At 41.8% G+C, this 25,241-nt stretch overlaps 1 protein-coding gene across 9 annotated transcripts in view; it reads right to left on the reverse strand.

The window, feature by feature from the left end:
* The window catches only part of MACROD2 (mono-ADP ribosylhydrolase 2), an 877,989-nt gene that overhangs the window by 846,766 nt on the left and 5,982 nt on the right, over positions 1–25,241 (reverse strand). For all 9 annotated transcript variants that reach the window (XM_042049286.1, XM_042049290.1, XM_042049288.1 and 6 more), the window contains exon 3: positions 8,421–8,528. In XM_042049286.1, the coding sequence (XP_041905220.1) occupies positions 8,421–8,528 (108 nt within the window). The remainder of the gene's footprint in view (positions 1–8,420; positions 8,529–25,241) is intronic.

Below are 25,241 nucleotides of genomic sequence, written 5' to 3' on the forward strand. Positions count from 1 at the left end.
CCAGCCTGACCTCTTGCTGCCAATATTTTATAAGTAGAGAGAGGAGGCCTCAAAGAAGTCTTCTCTTTTGTGTCCCAACATTTGGAAATTACTTGACTGGTTTGGGTTTTTTAAAATGCAAACGCTTGAAAAAAACCACAACGTTGCATGCCTATCTTGACTGAGAACACACTGTTGCAACTATCAGCTTAAAAAACCCACAATCCTTTAGATAATCCCCCACAAGTCCTGATTAAAAGTGGATTTAATATTATGAAACGAAGCATAATTGTTCAAGACGACCTTGAGTAGTTTCTTACACCACTCTGCTCCATCAGCAAACTCAAGGTGACAGCTGCACTGTCAAATGTATGATAAGACAGGCTGATAGCAAGGTCCCCCCAAAATATTTTCCTCTATGAAGTAAAACAGATGCTTACAGTTCTTCCAAACCACGCCTGTCTCCTGTTCTATTTCAAACACACACTGAACACACGTAATGAAATGGAGTCGGCATTTAATAAGCACGAGCTGTATCGATGGCCTATCCAACAAACATGCCTCGAATGCATGCATTTTGTTTCCTCTGCTTAAGTCATTACCGATTTTATGTCCAGGAAAATTAAGGTACGCGAGCCAAAAAGTGGCTTCACGATAACAGCGGCACTATTGCCACCTGCTGTCAGAAAGGATTCACGGCATCCCACACCACCTCCCGCTTCCCAACTGAGGGAAATCAAAGACTTTTGAAGAAATCCAACTTTGCAGGTGTTTTGCTTGTATACTGCTAGTTTTCTCTAGAAAGGGCACACACAAAAAAGGTCCTGGGTAACCATGGCATGAGGGATCAATGATCACATTGGGCTCAGACATAATAAATGGGTTCAAAAACTGATGCACAAAGAAATAAGGAGAATACTTGGTCTAGGTAAAATAGATACTGTCCTGAAAGCATCAACACTGAAAACAGAGTTGCAAATAAATACAGCTATCATAGACCATCAGGTTATATTAGGCTACTATAAAACATCTACCTTGCCCATTTTATATTAGATTTTCAGAAGACAAACAGAGTATGCTGCATCCTGTCAGAGAGAGTTGGCCATTAACTTTGTGCCAGGGTATTTCCTAGTATCACAAAATTTCCTGTTTTGGAAGGAACCATTAAAGATCATCTAGTTCAACCCCTCCTCACCATGGGCAGGGACATCTTTCACTAATCCAGGTTGCTCAACTTCCCTCCAACCCGACCTTGAACATTTCCAGGGATGGGGCATCCACAACTTGTCTGGGCAAACCGTTTTAGGTAAAGGATCATGCACGCTCATCTCATTCCTCTCAGACTTCTATGGGAGCACAGAACATGGAAAGTCCAAAAGCATAGCTCTGAACCTTGACATCTGTATCGGGTGCTTCAGCCCACAATCTGTTAGTTTAAGGAGACTTTTGAGTGTATTGTTCCAGTGGAAAGTACATTTTCTTCTCTGCTGTCTTTTTTATGTCTTCTCAGTAAGTCACTGAACACTCACATCCCACTGCTTGAAATCATCACTTGATTATCATTAACATGAAGTGCCTATCTGTTTGCAGTGCCTGGCCATATGGCAAGCTGAGTGGCAAAGCTCTCCTTGACGCATGCAAGGTTTAGGCCTCCGTTTCACCACCCAGGACTCTCGGCTGGCTGGCACCACACACAATGTGGCAGGATAACATCCAGGTGTCTGAGGCACATCTCCCCCCAGAAGCCATCTCCATTAGCTACACGAGATGGCTGTGAGCACACTGGTGGAATACTGGAATGAAAACATTTCACCACAGTTCATTTCCCCTTCCCAAAGCACCCCAGAACAAGAAACAAAGTTAACCCTGACATGTGTCTGCAGCACTGCCAAACCTTTCTTTTTTTAATGCTGAAGTTTTGAGTTACACTAGTTATACCTGAGATATTTTCAAAGTGCATTGCAGCCACCCTTTCTGCAGTGCAATTCTGAGTGAGCCTCCTCACTCATAAGTCTTGGCCACACGGTTACAGCAAATTGTGTTTGACTGAGGCAGCAGCTACAGTTCTCCACCTAAATTAAACCACACCTCCAGCAGTACTCGCCTTCCATTTCATTCTCTTGATCACTGTCACTATACACAGACTTTTCATCCAAATGAGTATTACACTACAGGGAAGAACAGCATTGAAATGAAATCAGACCAAAAGCAGAGGCAGGTTTAACCACATCTACTGCTCACCAGCCAGGCTTAAAGCATTTTCCACAGAAAGTAGTAATAAACTCACTCACAGATGTCATAACTGAGAATGACCAATTCCCCCAACTATTAACGTTGACTTTCCTGGTGAATAAGTGAGGAGTATATATAAATTAGTCTGGGGTTTTACACACAAGTGTAATTGTACCAACTGTAAATTAACTTGGCAAACCTTTGATTAACACCAGAGTCTGCTCACAGTAAAGATGAAAACCAAATTAACAACAATTTGTTAGCAATATTGGTTCTATTCCTAGAGGAAATTACAACAGTCTAAGTTACATAGGCAGATGCCAGATGACTCCATACAAGAGATTTCAATACAAGTTTTCCATTTCCCTATTTGTACACTGGAGATAAAACATGTAAAGTATATTTACAAAACATTCTAATGGACAGCAAACTCACTAAGAAGCTCCCAGTATAATCAATCATTTATGTTTAGCTCAACTGAAAAACAAAAAACATAACAAAAACCCCACAAAAATCAATACTAATAAATGCAAAAATCCCATGTCAAAATGCTATAAGCAAATTAAGGACAGATTTTACATTTTGTTGCTTCCACATTCAATAGCAGGAACATTTGACTTAAGGGACTTCTTTTCATAGCAAATTATTGAAGAATAATTTCAAACGAGCTCCAGAGTAAGAATTACTGGTCACTGCAAAATAAAAAGGGAAGAATAAGTATATACACAACACCAGATCAGGCTCAGTGACTGACTCAAATACCTTCATAATATTCACACAGGCCACTTCTGAAGTAATTTCTACTTCAGAAGTTACAAGATGAAAACTCTGTGCCATAAATTAAGTAGTTGCCAAATGAAATGGATTAGCAATCAGTGAAATTGCCTGATGTCAGATCTGTTCCAGATTAGAATCCATCCTTTTTCCCCACCTGTTCATTAAGCACCAAGTTCAAGGCAACTGCGGTGACTGATTGCGCATTAAGGAGCTGTTTGTGTGGGAAGGCAGAGCTCAGTCCCTATCTATACTTACACACTTGTATAAGCGTAATTCACTGATAATATATTCAGTTCCCAGTATCAATACAGAGCTCTTCTACCTTGATGTGTAATTCTGAACTCAAGAAAAAAAGGGAACCTCATTAAGTTAAACAATCATATTCAAGGTCAAGGCCAGGAAGTTATGAATCTGGAAGAAAATATGTTGCTATCACCAGATAAAAGAGCTGGATAAAGATACTGCTGTGACACAAAAATACTGAAACATGGTTGTGAAGACAGAAGCCTGAGGGGAAAAAGGCATATTTCACTAGGAAAGGTGAGATTCAATATGAAAATGTCTATTTCATCCTATAAATCGAGTCATGCAGAGGCTCCAGTGAAAACCAGTCCTGCAACAAGCAAAGCAAACACAGAGTAATTAAAACTGAATATTTTTCAGCTCCACGCACAATCACTACTGGGACAGGGAGGTACAGCAGGACAAGGATTCCAAACTCCTACAAATTTGTTGAGAAACTCAGCTGTAAGTCACTCCCTGAAAACACCTCTGCCTCTTAAAGCAACCAGGAGACCGTCACCTCCATGCACCTTCCCTCAGCTGGCCCTGCACACTGTGCCAAGCAAGCTGAGGAACCTGTGCCTGCCAAACCAGCATTCCCAGCTGAGGCAACTCACTGCACACAGGCGGATGGTTTCCTGTAGAGGAAATCTCTTCTTGAGCAATATGAGGCTCAGTAACTAAATTCCAGCATCAGGGGTTAGTAGAAAAGGGACATAAAGAGTTGTTTACTTGTGTTAGTCACCAACTCTTTTCTCTACCAGAGGAAGACTTTAATTCACATTTGTTTTCTTATATGGAAAAGATATTCCCTTTAAAAATTGAGAGTTTCTTCCCCAAATTTGTGAGTATTAGCAATGATTAAATGATTCCAGCACTCAAATACAGTTTAAAGGGAGACATCTAGTTGCTATAACTGTAGCAACTCTCTAATTGCAAACTTAGACGCAATAGTACAGACCTATTACCAGAAATATCTAATTCAATAGAACTGAACATCTTCCTTTTTCCTGAAGATTAAAGGTTTCTGTTCTCAGTACCATACTTTTGTACTGATACCAAGAATATTTTTCAAAGATAAAAAGAAATATCATCCCTTCTAGTGTTCTGCAAGTCATCATCCTCCTCCTCCCTATCAGATAAAAATAAGGAGAATCCTTTTTTCCCCCTGACATAATAGTTTCCCCTTGATCTTCCTCCTAGTAAAAACTCCCTCACAAGCATATTAGTACATGCCTCCTTATCTTATAAATGGACAGTAAGATTTATTAACAGGTAGGAAGTGAATGAATACCTGAGGTCAGTAGTGATGAACTGCTCCTTAAGGTATACGAGATACACAGACATCCCCAGCACACCCACTCCCAAAATACTACTTCAGATAGTTACTGCATATGACATATACAGCAACACAGTTTTCCTTAGTAAAAATGCAGACGAAAGTAAAAAAGCAGTTCTTTACTGCTTAGCTGATACTATAAATACTGAAGAAATTATTTTTCAAACCTTATTCAAGCTTTTATTGCTTATTTCTGTATTTGGGGTTGCCGGAGCGACTAAACAACCCCTCTCTCCCCTCCCCTAGACACAGACACACCACACCCCCTCCAAGCTCCATTCTGATGACTTATTCAGATGTTGGCTAATTGTGGTTATCTGGCTTCCAAGTGCTTGAAGAACTTTTGGCATCAGGATGAAGTGACATCCAGGAACATTTAATCTGTTAAAAAGGCCAGTCAGCACAGATTAATGCAGTAAGTACATGCCTCAAGGAGAGCCTGTTTACATTCTTAGAGGGTAATAACAAAGAGCAGAGGAGTATATAGGAGTAAAAATAAGATTTTCATACAAGTCTTACCTGAATCCTTAACAAAAATGTGTAAAGGAAATGGCATAACAGGACACCTTAAGCAAAACATCAAGTTAAACTAATACCTGTCTGCAATGCAATCAGTAGTAAGGAAGCTTTAGGAATCCGTTCTGGAAGGAAAAGACATTTACGGGGGAGATAATTGACATGTATTTTAGCAAAATTGCACATCAGCTCCGTTTTTCAGCTCCTTTCTCTCTCACAATGCATCTCAGATCCTCACTCTAGTGTTGAATGTTTTCAAAGAGGCTGTTTTGATGTGGTTCTTTTGACAATGAGCAATGACACAAACTATGTGTAAAATATTTTTGGAAAGTAAGCAACATTCAGTTTGTCTGCTAAAAGTCTAGCAGAAAAAGGGATCCTTTTGCAGCAGTGTTCCTCAATGATGTCCTGATATTTAGCTACATAAGGTCACCACTTATATCATTTTGTCTCACTTCCTCCTTACATATTCAAGAACACCTTTTTTTTTTTTTCAAATATGTTTGAATCCAAATCTGGAGACAATTTGAATCACCTGGAAACCTTCCACACCCCCAGAATTTGCCAGACCATTCCCTTTACTTCAAGCATTTTTAGTTCTTTGCATAAGTCAATGTAAACATTCAACCTGTAAGTATCTTCCTGTGGCTTTAATTTGGACATGACTTGCTGTATTTTAAACTATTTCTTACAGGAGAGAGTTAATGGAATTTCTAAATTCAGAGAGAAAGCCTCCGGAGGGTTTCTTCCTTCCTAACTCAGGGCTTGCAACAGATAGGAGAGAGTCAATCATTAACATTTGGGGTAGTCAAAAGGCATTAAGTATAAAAAGAACTTCCACAGATTTACCTCCAGAAAACCTATCTCCTATTCCATATTCAACAGGCTGCATTTTATTCAACTTACACACAGAAACTGGTACTGTGGCTACTTACTGCTTTATGTCTTTGAGGCTTGAATAACTTCAGTTGCAGAAGGAAAAACAATGGAGTTCTTTGCAAAAGCATCATATGGTGCAGCAACTTGGGTTTAGATACCATCTAAGAGACACTGCAATTTCACTGGAACTGTTTGATTTAAAAAGAATCTCAGCACAGCAGATGTTTCGCATAAATAATATGGATCTTAAACTAAACCACCTTCCTCATGTAGCTTTCTAGCTATCCTCCACAGTTTGAAAGGTTAACAGGAAAAAAGTAACACTGAAACCATGAGCAAATCAAAGGCTTAGACTTAATTACTACACTGACATATAGAGAGCATATAGCTTTTCCAAAGTAACTGTAGGTTAGTATTTTAAGCTAGAATTATTAATATCACATAATAGTTAATAGATTATGCCCTTTAGGAAGGATAGAAGGTTACAAAAGATTTACAAGAATCTTAAAAATCCACTTGTAACAATGCCCTGGCCCTAAGGCTGCTATTTTGTGTCAGCCTGATACACCAAAGTATCACTGTATAAACCTGTTCCCTTCAATAAGTAGCTTTGCCAACATCTAATCTGAAACTCCCATTAAACCCAAATTCAATTTACAGAAGGCAACAGTAGAAACAACTTTTTTTGCCAAAAGCTTTCTCGATACTTTCAGAGTGTTACGTCCCTCTTTAGGTCTTTCAACCTCAGTTTGTTTTGAGTGGTCTTTAAACCTTTTCTCAAAATTGCATATTAATATGCATTGATTTGATTATATTTTTATTTCTCCTCAGAGAGATGCATTTCTCACCACAATGGCAGGCATATAATAGGTTTATAGGCAGATAATATCATTTGCAGTCTGGGATATAGGTTTTTTGGACCTTTCAGGAGAATTAAAAGGCGATTTAAATCAAGAAACGCTAAGTATTCCTGTTCTAAAGCTAATCCTTAACTAGTTCCAGCCTGTAATTCAAGGGAGGCCTATGAACAAGGAGAAGCTAAATATAAACGGAGAGAAGTATGCTAATATTGACTTACTGGAAAGCAATAAAGTAAGGAAGTCAGCAAAAGCACTACTTAAAAAATCATCTTAAAAGAATGAGAAAAAAAAATATTAAAGCTTCAGAGGCCTTGTCAACACAGTGAGGAGAGGATCATGTTACATGGATGCCACTGTATTGTTATTTAGGAAGGCTTTTGTGCATCAGTAAACTAGAAGATTAATTAAAATTTTTTGCATGGGAATACCAGCCTCAGTACTTGGAATGCAAAAATGTATTTCGAAATGGCTAAGGATTCCACCCCTACTTCACAAAACCCATTAGCAGATGTCCACAGTTAAAGCGGATGTCATATAATTGAACAGTCCAAGAGAGTCTGTTCACTGCCCTCTACACTGTGTGAGCAAACACTCCTGTGCTCTTTACAGACATGAATCAGTAGCTCCACATGGCATTTTCCTCTGATAAGCAAACACATCCATTTTGGCCATTACAACCCTGGGAACCTCTGAACTTTATTCCATCACAGAGAAGATACTGCAGTATGTTTCCTTCCAAGAAATTAATACCAGCAAAATTAGTTCTTGAAAATTAATCAGTGCCACTCAAATACTAGGGGGAAAAAATTTCCAGCCTCAGGACACACAAACCACACACTCTTTTTGGAGTAGAGAGTGCAGGCAAGATTTGGCTGGGGGCACGTGTGAAGGGGTAAACCTTCCCATCATTTTTTGCCAAAAAACTGAACTAGCTTGCCATAACCTAATACACAATTGAATTAATTGCACAGGCATTTCCCTCTTTTTGTCACAAGATGCTACACACAGTTCTTCACCTCAGCTGCACACATGGAGACAGTCACTGAACAAGAAGAGGTACTAAAACACAACTCTGTAGATCATGGCCAAATATTTGAAAAACACAATCTCCCAACAAGAAAGCAAATATGAAAACCACATAAAACAAATTCTGTTTTCCTATCACCTTGTTGTTAAGGTTATCGCATTAACTAGCCCACAAGTGGCTTGATTTATAAAAGCAGACTGGAATGTACTGCATTAGCTTAGTACCAAAATTGGGCCTTCTACAACACAAAGTGTGAAGTCTCAGCTAACCAAGTTAAGCCAAAAGACGGACATGAGATCATTAATTTTTTCATGGCAACCATGTTATAAAAGTTTCACAATAATCCCTGCCACAGTAAATGCATGCAGGATGACCAGATGCAATATGAAGGAACTGGGGAAAAGCTGTATTTGCCAACAGATTTCTACAGGACACACCAGTTTTAGGCAACTTTTCAGAGTTCACACTTGTACTGTGGAGCTATAAAGGATTTTCAAGACATAGCTGAATATAATATTTAACAACCTACCAGCATTAACGATGGCATCAACCTCAAGCAGTGTAATGTCACCTCTATAGAGAGAAACTTTCTCACTCAGACTTTTCTTCCCTTGCAGATCTTCTTTAGCGTTTTCACCTACAAACCAAGAAAGCAGAAAAATCAGGTTACAAGCGTGGGCCCAAGGTCGTTATTTACAAGCCCTGAACAGGCAGCAATCTAGTGACACTACTGCTGTCAGACTGCAGCATCTTTCGGTTTCACCTCGAGAGGGCACCGGCAACCCACAAGACACCAGCACTGCCCTAACATCACACTGCTTGCTTGCTACTTGTTTCCGAATACAAGCTAGTAGGAAGCACTGAATCCTAATCCATATACCATTTGATTACAAAACTGTAAAACACACATATTTTTTGAAGTGAGATCCACCAGTAATTTTATTTGGTAATCACAAGGGTGCAAACTGCAAAAACAAATTGAGGAATTAATTAAGATTACCCTCCTAACTAGAGTAATTTCTCCAATCCAGAATAATACCAAGTGAGTACAAAAATACACAATCACACCATTTGCCAACAGCCCCAAAATTCAGAATTACTTCTGAAGACATGTAGCCAGACAACAAGCCTGAAAAAAAAATCCATGCAGATTTTAAACTTGGAGCTTTGTCACCTTAAATTGCTCAGCTAGGAGGAGGCAGGTGGTGAAGACAACATACACTAGGCTGGCAACAGATTTGTTACTAAATAATGTTACCATAGTTCCCTTATTCCTGTAAACTCCTGAGATTTTGCATCACCAAATTGTGGCGGTGCAAGTGGCTGCAGCCCCTGAAGACAAAACAGACACCAAGCTGTGGTGGTCAGGCCCCGAGGTTTAATGCCTTGCTCTTAATTAGGGTGACAGCCCATAATCCCCCAGTTCAGTTATCTACATACTTTTGTATCGTTGGTTAATATTTTTCCCTCCCTATTTTATGTATGGATCTATGTATATTTATTTCCCTTGATTTAATATGTCTAAGTTCTAGAAAGTTCTGTTGTACTGGACACCCCATTGGTTCCTTCCCTAAGTCCCTCCTTTGTGTTATTTCCATTGGTTCCCTTACCCGCTACCCTACCTCCTGTCAAGTATTCCATTGGCTGTATCCCTTACCCCGACTTTCCTTTCCCCACTATAAAATCCCTGGACCCTGTCAAAAATTTGGCTTTTCGTCTTCTCCCCTACCCCCCATCGTTTCACCTGAATAAACCTTCTGCGTGGAACTTATACGGAGAGTCCCCTCTCTCCGCTTCTTCGCCTCCCCCTGCGTGCTCTCACGCTCTGCTCAAGGGACAGCTCCCTCGGGTGAGGAACGCCTCCCCTCTGATCCTTTTGTGTGTGCCGCCGTAAATCATAGGCTGCGCAGCTAGACCTCCGGGCTGCTCTTCGAGCCAGCACGCGTGGATTTTATCATTATACCAAATCACTTCATTTACATCCGATTCAGTCTATAGAAGAGTTCAGTTACCTCAAACCCTTGCACAAACATACTGCCCAAAGCTTCACCAAGTTAGACACGCACATCACAGCAATGAACTGAGGAGGGAAGATTATTAAATTCACTTTTACTGTTACTTTTTAAACATTCTTTCCAACACAAGTCTCAAGAAGCTTGAGTTCATCTATTGGTCAGAAATAGAACTCATTTCTTGAGGTAACAAAAGTGTGAATCAATTCCAAATCTTCAGAACAAGTGAAGTTTGATGACAGGCAAGAAGAGTCCTCAATATTTAGTGAGAAGGTAGAAACAGCCCAAACAAATTTGTTCCTCTAGTCTCACCCTCCATTTTCATCAACTCAAGAATACCAACTCAGACGTGTCAGCAGTTCCTTGCTGAGCACTGGAGAGCACATCCCCAAGCTCCTGAGGCCCAGTCCCACAACGGCAAGATACAGCAGCAGGCTGAGACAGCCATATGCTCAGACCCTCTGGCCTGGCCTTGCCTTGACATTCCCAGCCTCTGGCTGCCAGGCAACAGCCTTGTGACATCACAGCTGATGCCACCACCTTGCACAGACCCCGTGGGCACTGCTCGGCTCAGCTCAGGGTGAGGGCGAGAGATCGCAGCTCCTCAGGCAGCTCCGCCATGCTCCGCCCGGGGCTCTCCCTGCTCCTGGGGCTCTGCGTGGCCTCGCTGCTCCCCAGCACCCTCAGAGCTCACAGCTGTCCCAGCAGGAACACGGCCCGGCTGCACGTGCCAGCCCAGGACGTGCAGCAGCCGGACACTGGCACAGGCAGTGCCAGCCTGTGGTTGGTGCAGGTGCACTGCTGCACCTTCTTAGCCCTGTCCCTGCTGCTCGCCGTGCTTTGCCTTGGATGCAGCCTCCGGAGAAAAGCCGAGAGGCAGCGCAGAGAGGTGAGGGCTGGGGACCAGGCAGCTGGGATGGTGCCGGGGGCCGGGAGCTACAACGTGTAGGGAGAGGACTGCCAGCCCCTGTGCAGAGGAAAGCCTGGGCAGGCACCAAGGGTCCTCTGCCTCTTCCCCAGCCCTGTGCCCGAGCCCAGAGGCAGAGGTGGGGCTCAGCCCCCTTCCTCCCAGGAGGAAACAAGGACAGGCTGAGGCACAAGAACAAGACAGATCCTGCCCGAGGTCTTCTCCACACAAGCTATGGCCTGGGGCAGCCCAGCCAGGCCCCAGCTTCCCCAGGAGAGCCCAAGGGGCTCAAGCCCCCTGAGTCCCCTCTGCCCCTTTCACCGTGCTCCCTGCCCCGTGTCTCCCAGGAGAAGGCCTGGACACGCCCAGCTTGGCCACGGACCTGCTGCCTGGCTGACTGCCCCCCCCTCCATGACGAGGTGATCGGCCGGCAGGAGGAGAACTCTGCCTCCATCAAGAGCTACCTGAGGCACCTGCGCCAGCGCTGCCTGCGGGGGGACGTGCTCCAGAGAGGAAGGAACAAGAAAGCGTGGAAGGACTTAGACAAGGAGGCAGCGCTTTTCTCTGATTGAGAAAACAACACCTGCTAGGCAAATGGAGCAATATACTACAAGATTTCCAATCCAGATTTTTTATTATTATTAAAATTATTTATTAAATAAGACAGCTTTTATTTCTGTTTTAACTTTAGTCTTGCAAACAAGTTGACTTCAATTCTTATGAGGAAGTGAAGTCAATGGCCACTAAATCATCTCTGCATACACACTCACGAATGATGGAGTTGATCCTGGTACATCCTTCCCAAAATTTGAGGGTTTAGGCTGTTACTGATGACACACAAGAGTGGAAACGCTGCTGTAAGTCCTCCTCTTGTCTTCTCTGCCCCAACCTCAGCAACACAGTACAGCTGAAAATCTTCACCAGAAACAGTTGAACATTCATGTCCCACCCCCACTTTTTCCCCTCTAGACCCAGCCATCATCCTCTAACCCTCTGCCTATACAACCCAATTTCATTTAGCTCTTCCTCCTACATCATCCTTTGATCCTTCAGTCATATTCAAAACATCTCAAGAGTCCATAGAGCCACAGCTTCAAGTAGGATGAGGCTGATTAGCTGAGCTCTTCACACCAAATACAGGAAATAGGCAGTCCTAGCCCTCAGCTTTGTTTACAACTCCTTCCAGCTCACCCCAAAGGAAAAGGGCTTTTACAGCTTACACAAGGGTAGAAAAACGCATTCGATTGAGTCAGCAGCAACTGCACTTGAAAAGAAAACGGGTAAAGTTCATCTGAACCAAGTGGATGAGGGACTGTCAGAATATCTCACTAGAGGGAGCCCCCACCCAGGACATAAATGTACTCAGCTGGTACAAGGGACAAGGATGGCACAAACCTACAGCATTGGAAAATCAGCCCTGAAACTCAATCAGTGCTCAAATAGCCAGGGTTTTAAAGTCTAGTATACTTTAAAGTATATTAATTTTTTAAACAGGTCTCAAGCTTCCAATTACAGAAATCCCCACAGCAATACCAAAGAGTTTACCACTAGAGGGAGGAGAAAAACCTACAGCTGGAAGAGCTTATTATAAGAAAAACCATTACATTTGCATTTTGAAACGCCTGTTAATGACAGAGTAGAGCACACACAAAGTAGTAAAAATAGGTACCAAAGCCCCATAGGATAAAGCAATACCTATGGCAAAGTAAAAGTCTCTTGGCACTCCATGAGCAAAAGCCGGTAGGAGAAGAAATCAAAGACAGAACAAGTGAGAGCGACTGATGGCAGTGAGGCTCACAGGCTCACACTGTTATAAGGGAAGTTTGTTAAACAAGTCACATGACACATTTCTCCTCAAGTTCATAAAAGCAAGTAGCAGACTGGATTGCAAGAAATAAAAGCTGAAAATGGGAGAGTTTCCTCATTTCTAGTCAGCTTTAGAATTCACAGCTGAAGGAAGTAAATTAATTCCAAGTTCAACAGAAATAAGTCTGCTCACTACCTCATCCCTGCTACAATGGCTACTAGCAGAGACATGTATCCCCACAACGAAGGCTTCTGTAAGAGGACCTGGAAAAAGAACCTGAGCAAGGGACAAGAATCACACTATCCCCAGACAAGAGGCAGCCCTTCCACTCCTGAAAGAATCCTCAGCAAATATTTGACTAGGAAACTAAACCATTTTTCTTGGGTTGCTGAAAAACACAAAGGACATGAGCGAGCATTAGGAGTGCATCTGACGCTGGGGGAATGTGCACCAACAATTCTGCTACATGCTCTGTGCTTTTTCCCTTAGGTGCCTATTTTTTTTTAACTTAAAGCTTTGTTTTTGCAAGTTTCCTGTACAGACTAAAAATAATGAACTATTAGCAATTACTAACCTCACATCTAACACAACTTTCCATTCCATTTGTTCCTGTATAGGCTTATGGAGCGTTAGAAAAGACAGATTGTAAGACCTGTACTATTATGTGTCTGCTTCTACTCCTACTAGGCATGGATGATTGTACAGGAAAGGCAATTGCTTATCTAAATCAAGATAAGCATTATTTCCATATGTTCCATCACCAGGGGAAAAGCATTCACAGATGCACTGTAGTACTTCAGATTTGTAGAACAGATTTGCTCTATCACTTCTTGGACTTAAACGAGATCAGAACCTGAGCACAAGGAAGAAACATCTGTTGCAGACAAATCACTTTCTACCCAGCCAAAAACGCAGCACAACATGCAAGTCAAAAGCACTTGATGATGAACACAACACCTTCTCCCTGGCTGCATACTCTGCCAATATGGTCTGTTTCAGCTAATTACCAGGAGGCGTAATTGTATTAGCCAATGACTACAGCAAAGTACCAAACTCCAGTGGCAAACAGACACCATGAATCACAGAATGGATGTGGTTGGGTGGCACCTCTAGTGACCATCAAGTCACCCAGAGCAAGTCGTCCAGGACCCTGTTCCAGTTGAATTTAAAGTATCTCCAAAGACAGAGATTCCACAACCTCTCCAAGCAACCTGTTCCAGTGTTCAGCCAGGCTCACAGCATGTGTGTGGTTTTGGTTTTTAATGCTCAGAAAGAATTTCCTCTTTCTACTTGTGCCTACTACCTCTTGTCCTGTCACCATGTACCACAGAGATGAGTCTGGAGAAATAGATCTCTTTTACACCCTCCACTCTATGTTTATAAACACTGAGCAGATCCCATCTGGGGTATCTCTTCTTCAGGCTAAACTTCAGCTCTCTAAGTCTCTCCAGGCACAGGAGGTGCTCCAGTTCCCTAATCATGTTTTAATGATCTTTGTGGCTCATCTGGTGCATTAACTACACTTCTCAGTTCTACACCACTGACCAACCTGCTGAGGTCACACTTTGCTCCATCTTCCAGGTCAGAAGGTCATGGTATTGCCTATTCAAGGTTCTACAGGAGGCATGAAATATCCCCCATCTGAGGGGCTATAACTCACCCCTGCACAACTACTGCAAAAAGCCCTGAGCTCGCTCACTCAGACCAAGTTTAACATAGTGATATATGGCTACCAGCAGCCCTCAAACAAGGTTGGAAGTATGAGCCTTGACATTTTAGCCACATGTTTAAATGGGAGCCATTGAAGATATTTACACATTACATAGATAAAGAGTGGTGTACCATGAGAATTGATCAAACAGCCAGTCAGTCTGAACAACCCACACAACGCTCATGCAAAATGCAATTTTCTCGTGTTACAAGGTCTTGCATAGTCCTTAAACAACCTTTTTCTCAGTCTATCCCACACAGCTCTCTGTATCCCCAAAATAACAAAGCTGAGAGGCAAAAAAACCCTTTAAGTCTGGAGAGAAACAAGTAGAAGGAAAAGAGAAGCCTGCTTTTTTTACAAAGGTTTGTTAACCAAGAGAAGACTTGGTATGGAATGCAAAAGTACCAAAGAACAAAGTTTGAGAAAGGAGTAACAACAAACAAGGAGAACAAGAACAGGAATACATTCCCAGTTCTAATTTGTGATGCACCCTTATCTGCAGGGACATGCAACTGTCAATTCATAAATCAAAGTCTTCTCACTTCAGCAGCATGCACATTGACAGCAGACACAAGTAGGCTGAAGCCCTTGGGTATTTGTGCGTTTACTTGGAGAGTCAGCATCCAGCTGCTGTGGTTGCTAGGCTTGCTGAAGATTTCATGATTTAGGGTCCATAGAAAAGGCTGCTGGTTCAGCTGTGACTCAGAAGGAGCTGTGCTTTGTCTGTGTGAAGAAACCCATTCAATCACTGTCTTGTTTGGTTGGTTTTATAATGTGGACTTCAGAGGGATTCCAGACTTTGTAATGATATAGTGGAATAAAAATGCTGTTGGATATGGTATTTTGCTAAGTTCTTGCCCAAGCCTGATTATCAGTACCTCACTCTAGGTGACACCAAGAATTTCAATATAGATTCTTCTCAGTGAATGGCAGCCTGAGTTGTACTGAAGTACATTAAATTGTCAGCCAAGGTCACACGGAGGAAAGAGCTACACAGCATTGCCTCAGACTCAATTCCTACTTTTTAATCTCCCTCTACTACAGAGAGTTCATAATTATCAGCGGAAGTTCAAAAATGGAGACAAACATATGACACTCCTTTAGATCACTGTTCATTGCCCCATGACTATGTTGATACTTGTCTACAAAGCTAAAGGACTACAGGTGATTCCACTTCACTAGATTCCTTCCAAGACAAAGCAGATCCCTTCACTGCAAGAGCTGTGTCTTGGCAATATCACAGCATTCATACAACCATTCCTGGTGTGTTCAAATTGATCCAGTACCACTTAGGGTAACTATGAGCCTTCATCCAAAACATACCACTAGCAGTGCAGCATTCCTCCACTCACCTTTATGAACTGGCTGGAAAAAAACTGACTTTTCATGACCAACCAGGTATTTAGTCTTCAGCAGCACCTGTTTTACTTACCAAAATGTGAGAACACATTTTAAATGGGTGAGCACAAACAGCATCAAGGATTAAAATAAGTTTATAGTGGGGATCCACCAAAACATTACTTTCATTCATTAGCTTATTAAGCAGTCAGACAATTTTTATACTGTGTTTTCTGCTTTTTTAATTCCCTACACCATTGCTGAGCAATGATTTCTCTAGTTGAGTATTACAGGCTTTTGTAGTACTTGAACTACAGCTTGGAAATAAAATGTTACTACCAGAGAACTCCAAAACTTGTGCAAAATATCATCAGCAAATATTTCATGGCATTGTCATTCAAAAACCTCTTTGCATGACATACAGTGACAACAGCTTACCAGGTGGGAGAAGAAACTTTAGTTTTCTAGTATCAGGGGACAGGTAGGTAAGTTGGGGTTTAGGATTTTTTCCTTCTGTTTCTTTTTCTCAGGGAATTTTCTCCCATATGCTGCTAGGAAACAATAACGATTGGGTACTTTAGAGAGACAAAAGAAGTTGCCACAGCTCAGGGGAGGGGTGCAGCTGGCTACTCTCTCTCTTTACCTGGGGGTTTCTCTGGGAAGGGCAGAGATACCAAGAGAATTGGGCTGGGGGAAGGGGTTGGGTGCAGCTCCTAGCTTTCTCTTGCTCTCTCAGCATTCCAAGGGCCAACAGGCTGCGGTTGTTCTGGAAAGAATTCACCACCACTGAGGGGTTCCGTCTCCTGCTGTCTTCTCCTACCATGAGTGAAGCTCTGCTCGTAAGAGTGGCCATTGATTGCATTGGGACCTTATTAACACCTGACTTCACCAAAGGACCCTTCACCATCTGCTCGGGTGCCTCAGAGGAAACGCTGGGACTCTGAGCCATGAGCCCCTCTGAGGGAGCCTCTCCGGGCCCTGTTCGGGAGACAGGGATGCCACTGCCCAGCCCCGCCGTTTCTCTGCCGCTGCCCTGGATTTTTTGCTACACTGTAACCCAATACCCAGTGCCTGCCCAGACACCCCATGGCTCCTGCTACAGCTCCAGAGTTTCTGATACATTTTGTTTGCTACTCTGGGATCTGCTCGTCCCTGCCGTTCCAGCTTGCTGCTTCCAAGGCTCCTGCTACAGCTCATTTCGCTATCCAGAGGGGCACCGGGATCAGCTGCCCCTGGGGCTTTGCAAAGGAAACCCTTTTTCCATCCCTTCCGCCGTCTCACCCGCCATTACCCCGTGAGGGAGATGCGGTCGAGCTCGCGCCACAGCGCCCCCTGCAGGCGCGGGGAACCATCGCAGCCGCCCGGCCGGGAGCCCCCAGCGCCCCTGCCGGCTGTGAGCGGAACTGCACCCAAGGGGAAACCACCTGCAGCCGAGAGAGGCTGGGGCTGGGCTGCTGCTCTGTTTGCTGCTGCTGCTGCCGGTGTTGTTGTTTGTTTGCCTTATTATACATATATGTACTAGTAAAGAACTGTTATTGCTATTCCCATATCTTCGCCTGAAAGCCCCTTACTTTCAAAGTTATAATAATTCAGAGGGAAGGGGGCCATATTCTCCATTCCAAGGGAGGTTCCCACCTCCCTTGGCAGACACGTGTCTTGCAAACCAAGAGGGTAAGTTCTTATGCAGGTGCAACAGATGATACTTTCTACATGAAGACATTAGGCTTGGGATAGCTCTTACCTTGCAGCATTTCCCTTCCCCTACTCCCCAAGATACCACATTTAATTTGCTACCCTAAAGAATACTGGAGCTTCAACCTGAACAGCAAGGGACAGAGGAAACTTTGACTATTTGAAGACAATTCTACCACTACTCATTAGTGTTGCAAGTCATGCTTGCTTCATTCAAGGACTTAAAAACTGGAAATTAATACGAACTCTCAAGCAGTTACAAATTCACTAGCTATCTTCTTTTACGTATCTACCTAGAAATGAAAGACACACCAAATCTCAAAGCCTTTAAGTCAGTATAAGAATGTCTGTGTACATCACTTATTCTCCTGGATTTAGTTATTTGCAGTACACTTACAATCCTTCCCCTATAAGAACACTGGTGGGAATGCAGAAAGAGGGGAAAAAACAGAATGGAATTCTATTTTTTCTTTAAATATGGCTGACCCATACTCTCAGTGACAGCTGCATGAAGTCTGGGGCTTGCCTTCAGTGGATGCAGACTCATTAGGAAATCCCACCAAAGGACAGCGCTGCAACACACAATACATCAGTAGGCAAGCAGTAGAGTACCTTAAGAACACAGAAAAGGTTACATTGAGCACATGGGAATAAATCCAGTGCAGGCTGAACTTCAATACAAGTCACACCTGTGTAGCAAATGGAAAACACAGAACTTGGAACACCTTTACAGTCTAACCAGCCATACCAAGGAGACCATCACAAAAGACCAACGTTGCATAAACAAGCCTTTGTGGGAAAGCAAAGGGCAGGATAAGGCAGGGAAATGTTTTAAAGAAAGACAAAGGTGCAACCAGTTTCTTTATAGCTACACTTTCTTCATATCTGCTCTGCATTAGAGATGGACTGAGTCTTTTGGACAGGAGCCTTCAGGTAAACTCTAGAGCAGTCTTTTCTAACACAGCATTTGACCACCAACTCCCAGGGATGCTGTTAGTGCAAAGATGCTTGGAGAGAACTACTTCCACTCTCAGAAATAAATGTCTTGGCTACATCAGCTCAAGGCTGAGAGGTTTCATTTTCCAACATGTGCATTCTATAGCATCCCATCCCAAAAAAAAATCATCTGGAAACTTTGGCGAAGGCCCTTGTGACACACTTCTACAAACATGCCAAGTCAACATGCAATAGCCTGCAAGTCTCAGGACAACCTCTGTGCACAAACATTATGCTTCTCACTCACACTGCAAATTGAAATAGAAAATATTTCTCAGCATCATTTCAATGGTTTTCAAATCTGTGCAAAATTCAAATTTATCATCTTTCAACTGGATTGTTAAGCCTTCTGTCCAGCACAGAAGAGCTTTTTCTGGGTATCATAAAAAATAAGCAGCACTTCCTACAGGACTGAGAAATTTTCTCTTAACTGCATTTTCCAAATACACATCAGCTAGATGCCCTCACATGGAGAAAGCTATGTATCACTTCAGAGAGTAACTACTACCATTTAATGGTTAGACTCAATGAACTTAGAGGTCTTTTGCAACCTTAACAATCCTATGATTCTACACTACAACTTATTCAGGCCCTCGCTGGCTTGTTAAGTGGTATTTCTACATGCTGAGGAGTTTAGGTCTACTGAATCAAAAAAGAGAAGCCAGACTTAGGTTGTTGCCAGTGACTGGGTTTTTAACACGTGTAATAAAGAGTTTAACTGTGCATGAAGCAAATACAGCTACACATGAAAGTTAGTTAACATGATCCAAACAGAGAGCTTGGTGAGCTTAAACTCCATCAGTGATCCCGCAACACCATCAAGGGAGTTAAGGCAGTATCATTACTTACGTTGAGTGTGAGGTTAGTTTTCAAACGTGTTGCAAGCGCCCCAAACCCAGACAGAGGCACAGTTGGGTGGCTTACCCTGTGTCATAACTAATTATAAAGAGTCCCAGGCAGCAAATCCTAGTTGAGACAATAGTTCAGCACCTTCTTAAATACCTGTCATATCTAAGCTACATCAAATTAAACCAAGCCATACCAGTCTCTACCTGTCTAATCAAAAGAGGGTTCCACCTTCTGCAGAAGGACATCAGCTTTTTCCAAGTGCATTTGAAAATATCTAAAAGTCATGCAGCCAGGCAACAGATCTACATTAGTGAGCCACGACAAGGGTACAACTTAACAGCTTGGTTTGGCCTCAGCCTAATCATAGGCACATGGCTTCTAATCAGGCTGGCACATTGGCTCACATCTGTCTGCAAAAGACTGTGAGGACATATGCCACAATCCATCATAAATTATAGATTAGGGCATTAGCCAAGCTACCATACTGAGCAAAGCTAGATGACTTACTGAAACTGTCTTTGTAGAGCAATACATTAATTTGGGGGGTTGATCTTGCAATTCCCCATGCTCAAAAGAAGCTCACCCTTTATATATAAAAAGGAGAATGAAAAAAAAAAAATAACCAAAGAGAAGACAGAAGCCAAAATATATAACCTGTTACTTTTTCCCTGCATATATTAAACTATCTCACTCAAGTCAGCTACCAAAATATTCCAAGCTGGAACCTAAAATTTTTCTCAGCAGTTTCTGAGGAACAGCACATCCCAACTTAAAGCATCACTGCTGCTAAAGCCGTCCTCGCTCACACCCTGAACAAGCCAGCTGACAGCACACTGCATCATCTTGACTTCCTAACTCTACTTAGTACTTCCTTAGGGACACTGCAGTGACATTCAGCAGCAGCTACAAAAAAAAAGAATTGTTTCTCATATTGCACAGGAGAGAAGCTTGGAAGTTATTCATCTGGTCAAGATTCATGTCATCAGTAATTAAACATTAGAACTCTTCTTTCTGGCAAAGATGTGCCTAACTTCCCTTTGCGTCTCCACCTACTAGCCCTCTCTAAAAACCATCAAGAGCTTGCAGAGCCTCAATAAGGATGCCAATTTATCAATTTGTTGTTGAGAGCAGCATCCTTTCCTATGGTTAACTCTTCCCCCTCAAGGAGCTGTCTGCCAGTGTAGATAAGAGAGCTTTCTCAGCTGCATGCAGAAGAGCCACAAAATAATAACTCTATCCAGGACCTGTATAAGCTTAATGCTGTGTGGAAGTTACCTTGTTAAAAAAGTCACAGAGCAGCAGCTTAAAGAGAAGTCATCATCTTAATTACATCAAAGCCAAATGATTTACTTTCTTAGAGAAAGGATTAGCTACACTGGATTTTGTGTTCTTAATCTATGTAAACAGATCTGAACTTTTTAATAATCATCATCTCACACTTGCTGAAAGCAAGAAACTTCTTTGTTTTTCTCAAAAACACTTTAATGCAAACTGTAACACAAGTGTCATCTCTTTGGCAGCTAATCCATCCTATAAAAGTTATTCACATGCAGCTCACCAGGGAATTACAAGGTCAACTGAATACATCTTCCGTCTTTTTGTTTACTGTAGTTTCCCTCCACCACTTACACTAAACACACTAATTTATCTACTTATATCAGGTATATCACTAACTGGAGACTATTCACCTCCAGAAACAAACCAACTCACACACAGAGATTATTTCTCAGTTTATGCTCAAGTAAACTTGCACCTGAAGAGTTATTCCCATGTCTGTGCAAGTCTATCTTTGGAAATCAATAGCCAAGGTGTGTATTGGTCTGGGGTCACCAAATCACAGTCAGATTTGCACAACTCTGCAGTTCTGCATCTGTTCAGGACACATCCTAAAAGGGCAGCCAAGAGCCTGAGCAAAGTAGAGCACACAGGGCTCTGGTTACACCCTCCTGCCCTGGCAGCCTTGGATATCGGTTGCAGCCAAACAAATACCAACTCAGCCTTAAAGTCACTCCACATTATGCCGTGGGCACACAGACTCCTGGACCCCTTCAGCACAGACTAAGAAGCTGTAAACATGGTTTGCTCTTCTTACCCCTCTAATTCCTTTGCTGCTTCCTTAATATGTATATAACATAGAGAGCAGAAATGAGCAAACAGATTTTCAGCCACTTCCACAAAAAGCATGTCATTTCACAAGTATTCAAAATACTTAATTACCATAATCCTCACACAATTCACAGAAACCACAGTTGTTAGTTTTTTCACAGTAATTATACACAGCAATTGATAAGCAGTGCTCTCCATGTGCATCTAAGAGACACGGTTTTCTAACCTTAAACACACCAGTCTTGAAGAGACCTTGTGATGTTTAGCATGAGTAACAGTGGTATGCCAATACATGGAAAGTAAGGACAAAACCGAATACAGCACGAGTTTAAGCGAAGCTGGAATTCACATTCAGGGCCACAGGTAACAGAGGAGACCCTGAACGGTGGCACACAAGTTACTGTTGTTTTCTGCATGTACTTAGCAGAAAAACTGCTGCACTCTGAACTCATCAAACAAAGAGTTTCATTAGCAAAAGCACTTTTTATTTTTGAGAGATAGCAAAAATTACACTAAGCTGTCTCAATTTACTTTCATCCTTGTCACTCAGCTAAAGATCTGTTATAAAGACAGTAGTTACAGTCATTATAAGAAAAACAAGTCACAATGAAAGCTGATGGACTTGGATTTTTGGTGGGGGGATGGTCTTGAACCACACAGGTTTCACACAGCTGTTATAAACAGAACTTGTGATTGTCAAACTTGTCTAACAATCTCAATGTTCTAGTTGAACATAATTTCTTTTCCTGTATGAATCGCTGATAATATTGAGTGGTTTAGAGAGATGCCATTTCTTACTTGTAGACATCTGGCTGAATTTCACTGCAGCTTAGTAGTGGCATCACTTTCCAAAGTCTAGTACTCGTTACCTTGGCTCCTAGTTCCTGCAGCACAGATATTCATATCAAGCAGGGCTGCACGGAGACTCTGGGTTCTTTGGAGACTTACTTGTGTTAGTTATCCACCCCAAGAAATGCTGGTCAGAGCTCAGCATTACCACACATTTTCTCTCCACCACAAAGCATTTGGAGCAGCTCATCTACATGTTTTGTCTCTGTAATCTTGTGTCAACCCACTGGGACTATTTAGAAAGCTACACATTCTTAGTACAACGATGCTTTTATTAAATCCAAACCTTATTATTATACATAAAACCCTCAGATTAAAACAGATTAATTTGAATAGTTTGAACCATATCATTTTCTTTAAAAATAGCATATTAAAAAGATTCAGAGACTGCCAAAACATCTAAACATATTTCAAGACTTGTTTAAAATGACTGCAGACCTTTTGTGTCATTTAACCCCAGACAAAAATGAACTCAGTTACTGTGTCATTCCATTTTAACTTCATCCTATCAAAAGTAGTTCTTACCACTAGCAAAGATCTTTGAACCACCACCCAAATTTGCTGTTTTCTTGGCATCACTGTCACAGCAATGTATTCCAGAGGCTGTGAGAGTCAGCAGGACTATCAGCTGCCTGAAGTTAAACAATATCACTTAGTACATTTTCTGAAGTACCCAATAATTACAACAAAATGTTTTTCTACCTGTGACACACAAAACTCAGTGACAACAAAATTCCCAAGACTCTAATTTTTAAAAAAGCTTTCCAGAACAAGTTTTCTGAAGTCATCTCTCAGATTCACCACTGCAAAGTAAAGACATCTTTGGGAATTAGTGTGTACCCAACAAAAAGCGAATATATGTATTTAACTTTAAAATACACTCTAGTTGTTAGTCTACATGGTGGCATTTTATTCACTGAGCAACATTAGCTCTTGTTGCTGTACAAGATGAGTGCCTAACAAAGTGGTGTGTAATATATAGCATTGAAACAAAGGGATATAAATTCCAGAGCTTCATAAAAAAAGTCCATTATTCACATGTTGTCAGGAAGACATCCTACTTCAAAGTACGTGAGAAAACGGATGAGACATGTGTGCTTTGAGTATCTGATGGATAACAAGTGGGGAGAATGATAGTTACAGTATATTCACACTATCCAGCCCTCTAAGACAAGCTCATTCTTTGTTTCCAAAGTGGGCAACTCACTTCCTTAATAAATACAGTTAAACCAAAGAAAGCTTATATTTACAGGACTACTTCAAGAACAAGTTTTCTGTTTCTACCATACACTCTTGACATTAAAGAGGGCCACTTGTCACTAACTGTCCCTTTTCCTTCCACTGCTGCAACACTTGATCTCTGAGATCCACTTGTGCAGCCTGGCAAGCGGCACACCAAAAATCAGGGGTTTTGACAGCATAGTCCTTCTGGAAATGCACAAACCTATATTAGATTGCTTCCCTTAGCTCAGAGAAGTGGGCACTAGGCTTAGTCTTTGCATTCCACATTGTGCCACTCTCCTCCCAAAATCAAGACTTAACACAAACATTGACCAAATTCCATGCCAAAACACACACCAACCTAATTTCTTATGGCTAGTCATGTCCATATGAAGAGACCTGCAAAAAAAATGTAGGTTTTTTTTTTTAGTCAGAGCAGGGCATTTTAACAAAGACACTGCCTCTTTGAACTTCCAAAAGTTTTTTAATAGCTTCGCTGCTACAAAGAGACAAAGCCCTTGTCAGCTGCCATTCAGAATTCAGTAACTTTACTCCTCAGGAGCCTTTACATAGATGCACATCCCTCTGTTATGTTTCTCTATCACAAAGACTTCCATCCTCACCAAAACACCAAACTTACTCCAAGCTTTACTGGTTTTCTTCAGAATTTAGTTCTCATCACAACTTCCTCTCAAAGGAGGAAGGGTAGGGAAAAACTTGCTTCCACAACTTAAGGTATGTTCTTCCAATTTGCTAATAAAGACCACCCATGAAGTACCCTGGCAGTGAGATTGGTTCCTTCCCAATATGAACCTCTTAGATCATTTCAGTTTGAATAATTCTGCAGACAGACTTTTCAATAATCTTCCATTAAACTTCCACATAACAAAAATGTATGCCGAACTGGGACATCCCAACACCCTCCAGTGAGTCACTCACATTCAAAAATGGGCACCGTAAAGATTTGACATTGTACACGCAGTTTTTCCTAATAGCCAGTACTAAAATTTGTGCAGTACTGAACATCCTTAATCTCAAATTGAGTATTGAGTATCTATGGGGCTGGCTGCCAGCTCAGATGCTCTGCCCTTCTCCTACAGCCTCTTTACTCCAGCAGCTGATTGATTGTGCCTGCTTCCTTTGATTTGTTCTTGGTTGCTTTCTTGATTTCTCCTCATCACTCTTCCTGAACAGCCACTCTATGCTTCACTAATCAATCTGTCATTTTTTTACTGTATATGGTATTGAGAGTAAATGGTAAAGAATTTTTTCCAAATTCTCCATCAGTTGTTGTTTTGGCTTGACAGGTACACAGAAGATTTTATTTTCACCACCACCACCCTTCAGACCTCTTCTGTTTGTCAGTGCAAGCAGCCACCTTTCACTTGAAGAAAATATCACAACTTGGGCATGGCATTGTTGGATCATCACCAATTCCATCACACCTGGAGCTTCACTTGTTCCCTCCAGAATCTCATTCAGGCTGTACCTGTTGCACTCCATATGTCCCAACAAACGGAGCAAAAGTTTTCATCAGTAAGAATATTTAAATTCTAATTCTTCTGTATTTCAGCTCAAAAAGACAGCTTTTAGACTCATGATACCTTCAAAATGGGTCAACATTTAAGAGAAATAAAGTTTGAAGCAGATGCAGTTAACAGTCACATTAATACACATATTTCTTTTAATTGTACTAATTTGTGGGAACATGGAAGCATTTCAGCAGTCCAACCTTCCAGAAGTTCACTATTACACATGGCTTACTTATAACAAATACATCAAAGAAAGAGTGACTACAGATATTTTCTCCTGAATGTACAGTATAACAAAACCAAGTAGCAGAGCAGGGTTTCAGCACAATT

This window comes from Corvus kubaryi, unplaced genomic scaffold, assembly GCF_017639235.1.
Source record: "Corvus kubaryi isolate FWS band 111438036 unplaced genomic scaffold, C.kubaryi_AGA036_p1.0 70, whole genome shotgun sequence".
In the NCBI taxonomy this organism is placed as follows: Eukaryota; Metazoa; Chordata; class Aves; order Passeriformes; family Corvidae; genus Corvus; species Corvus kubaryi.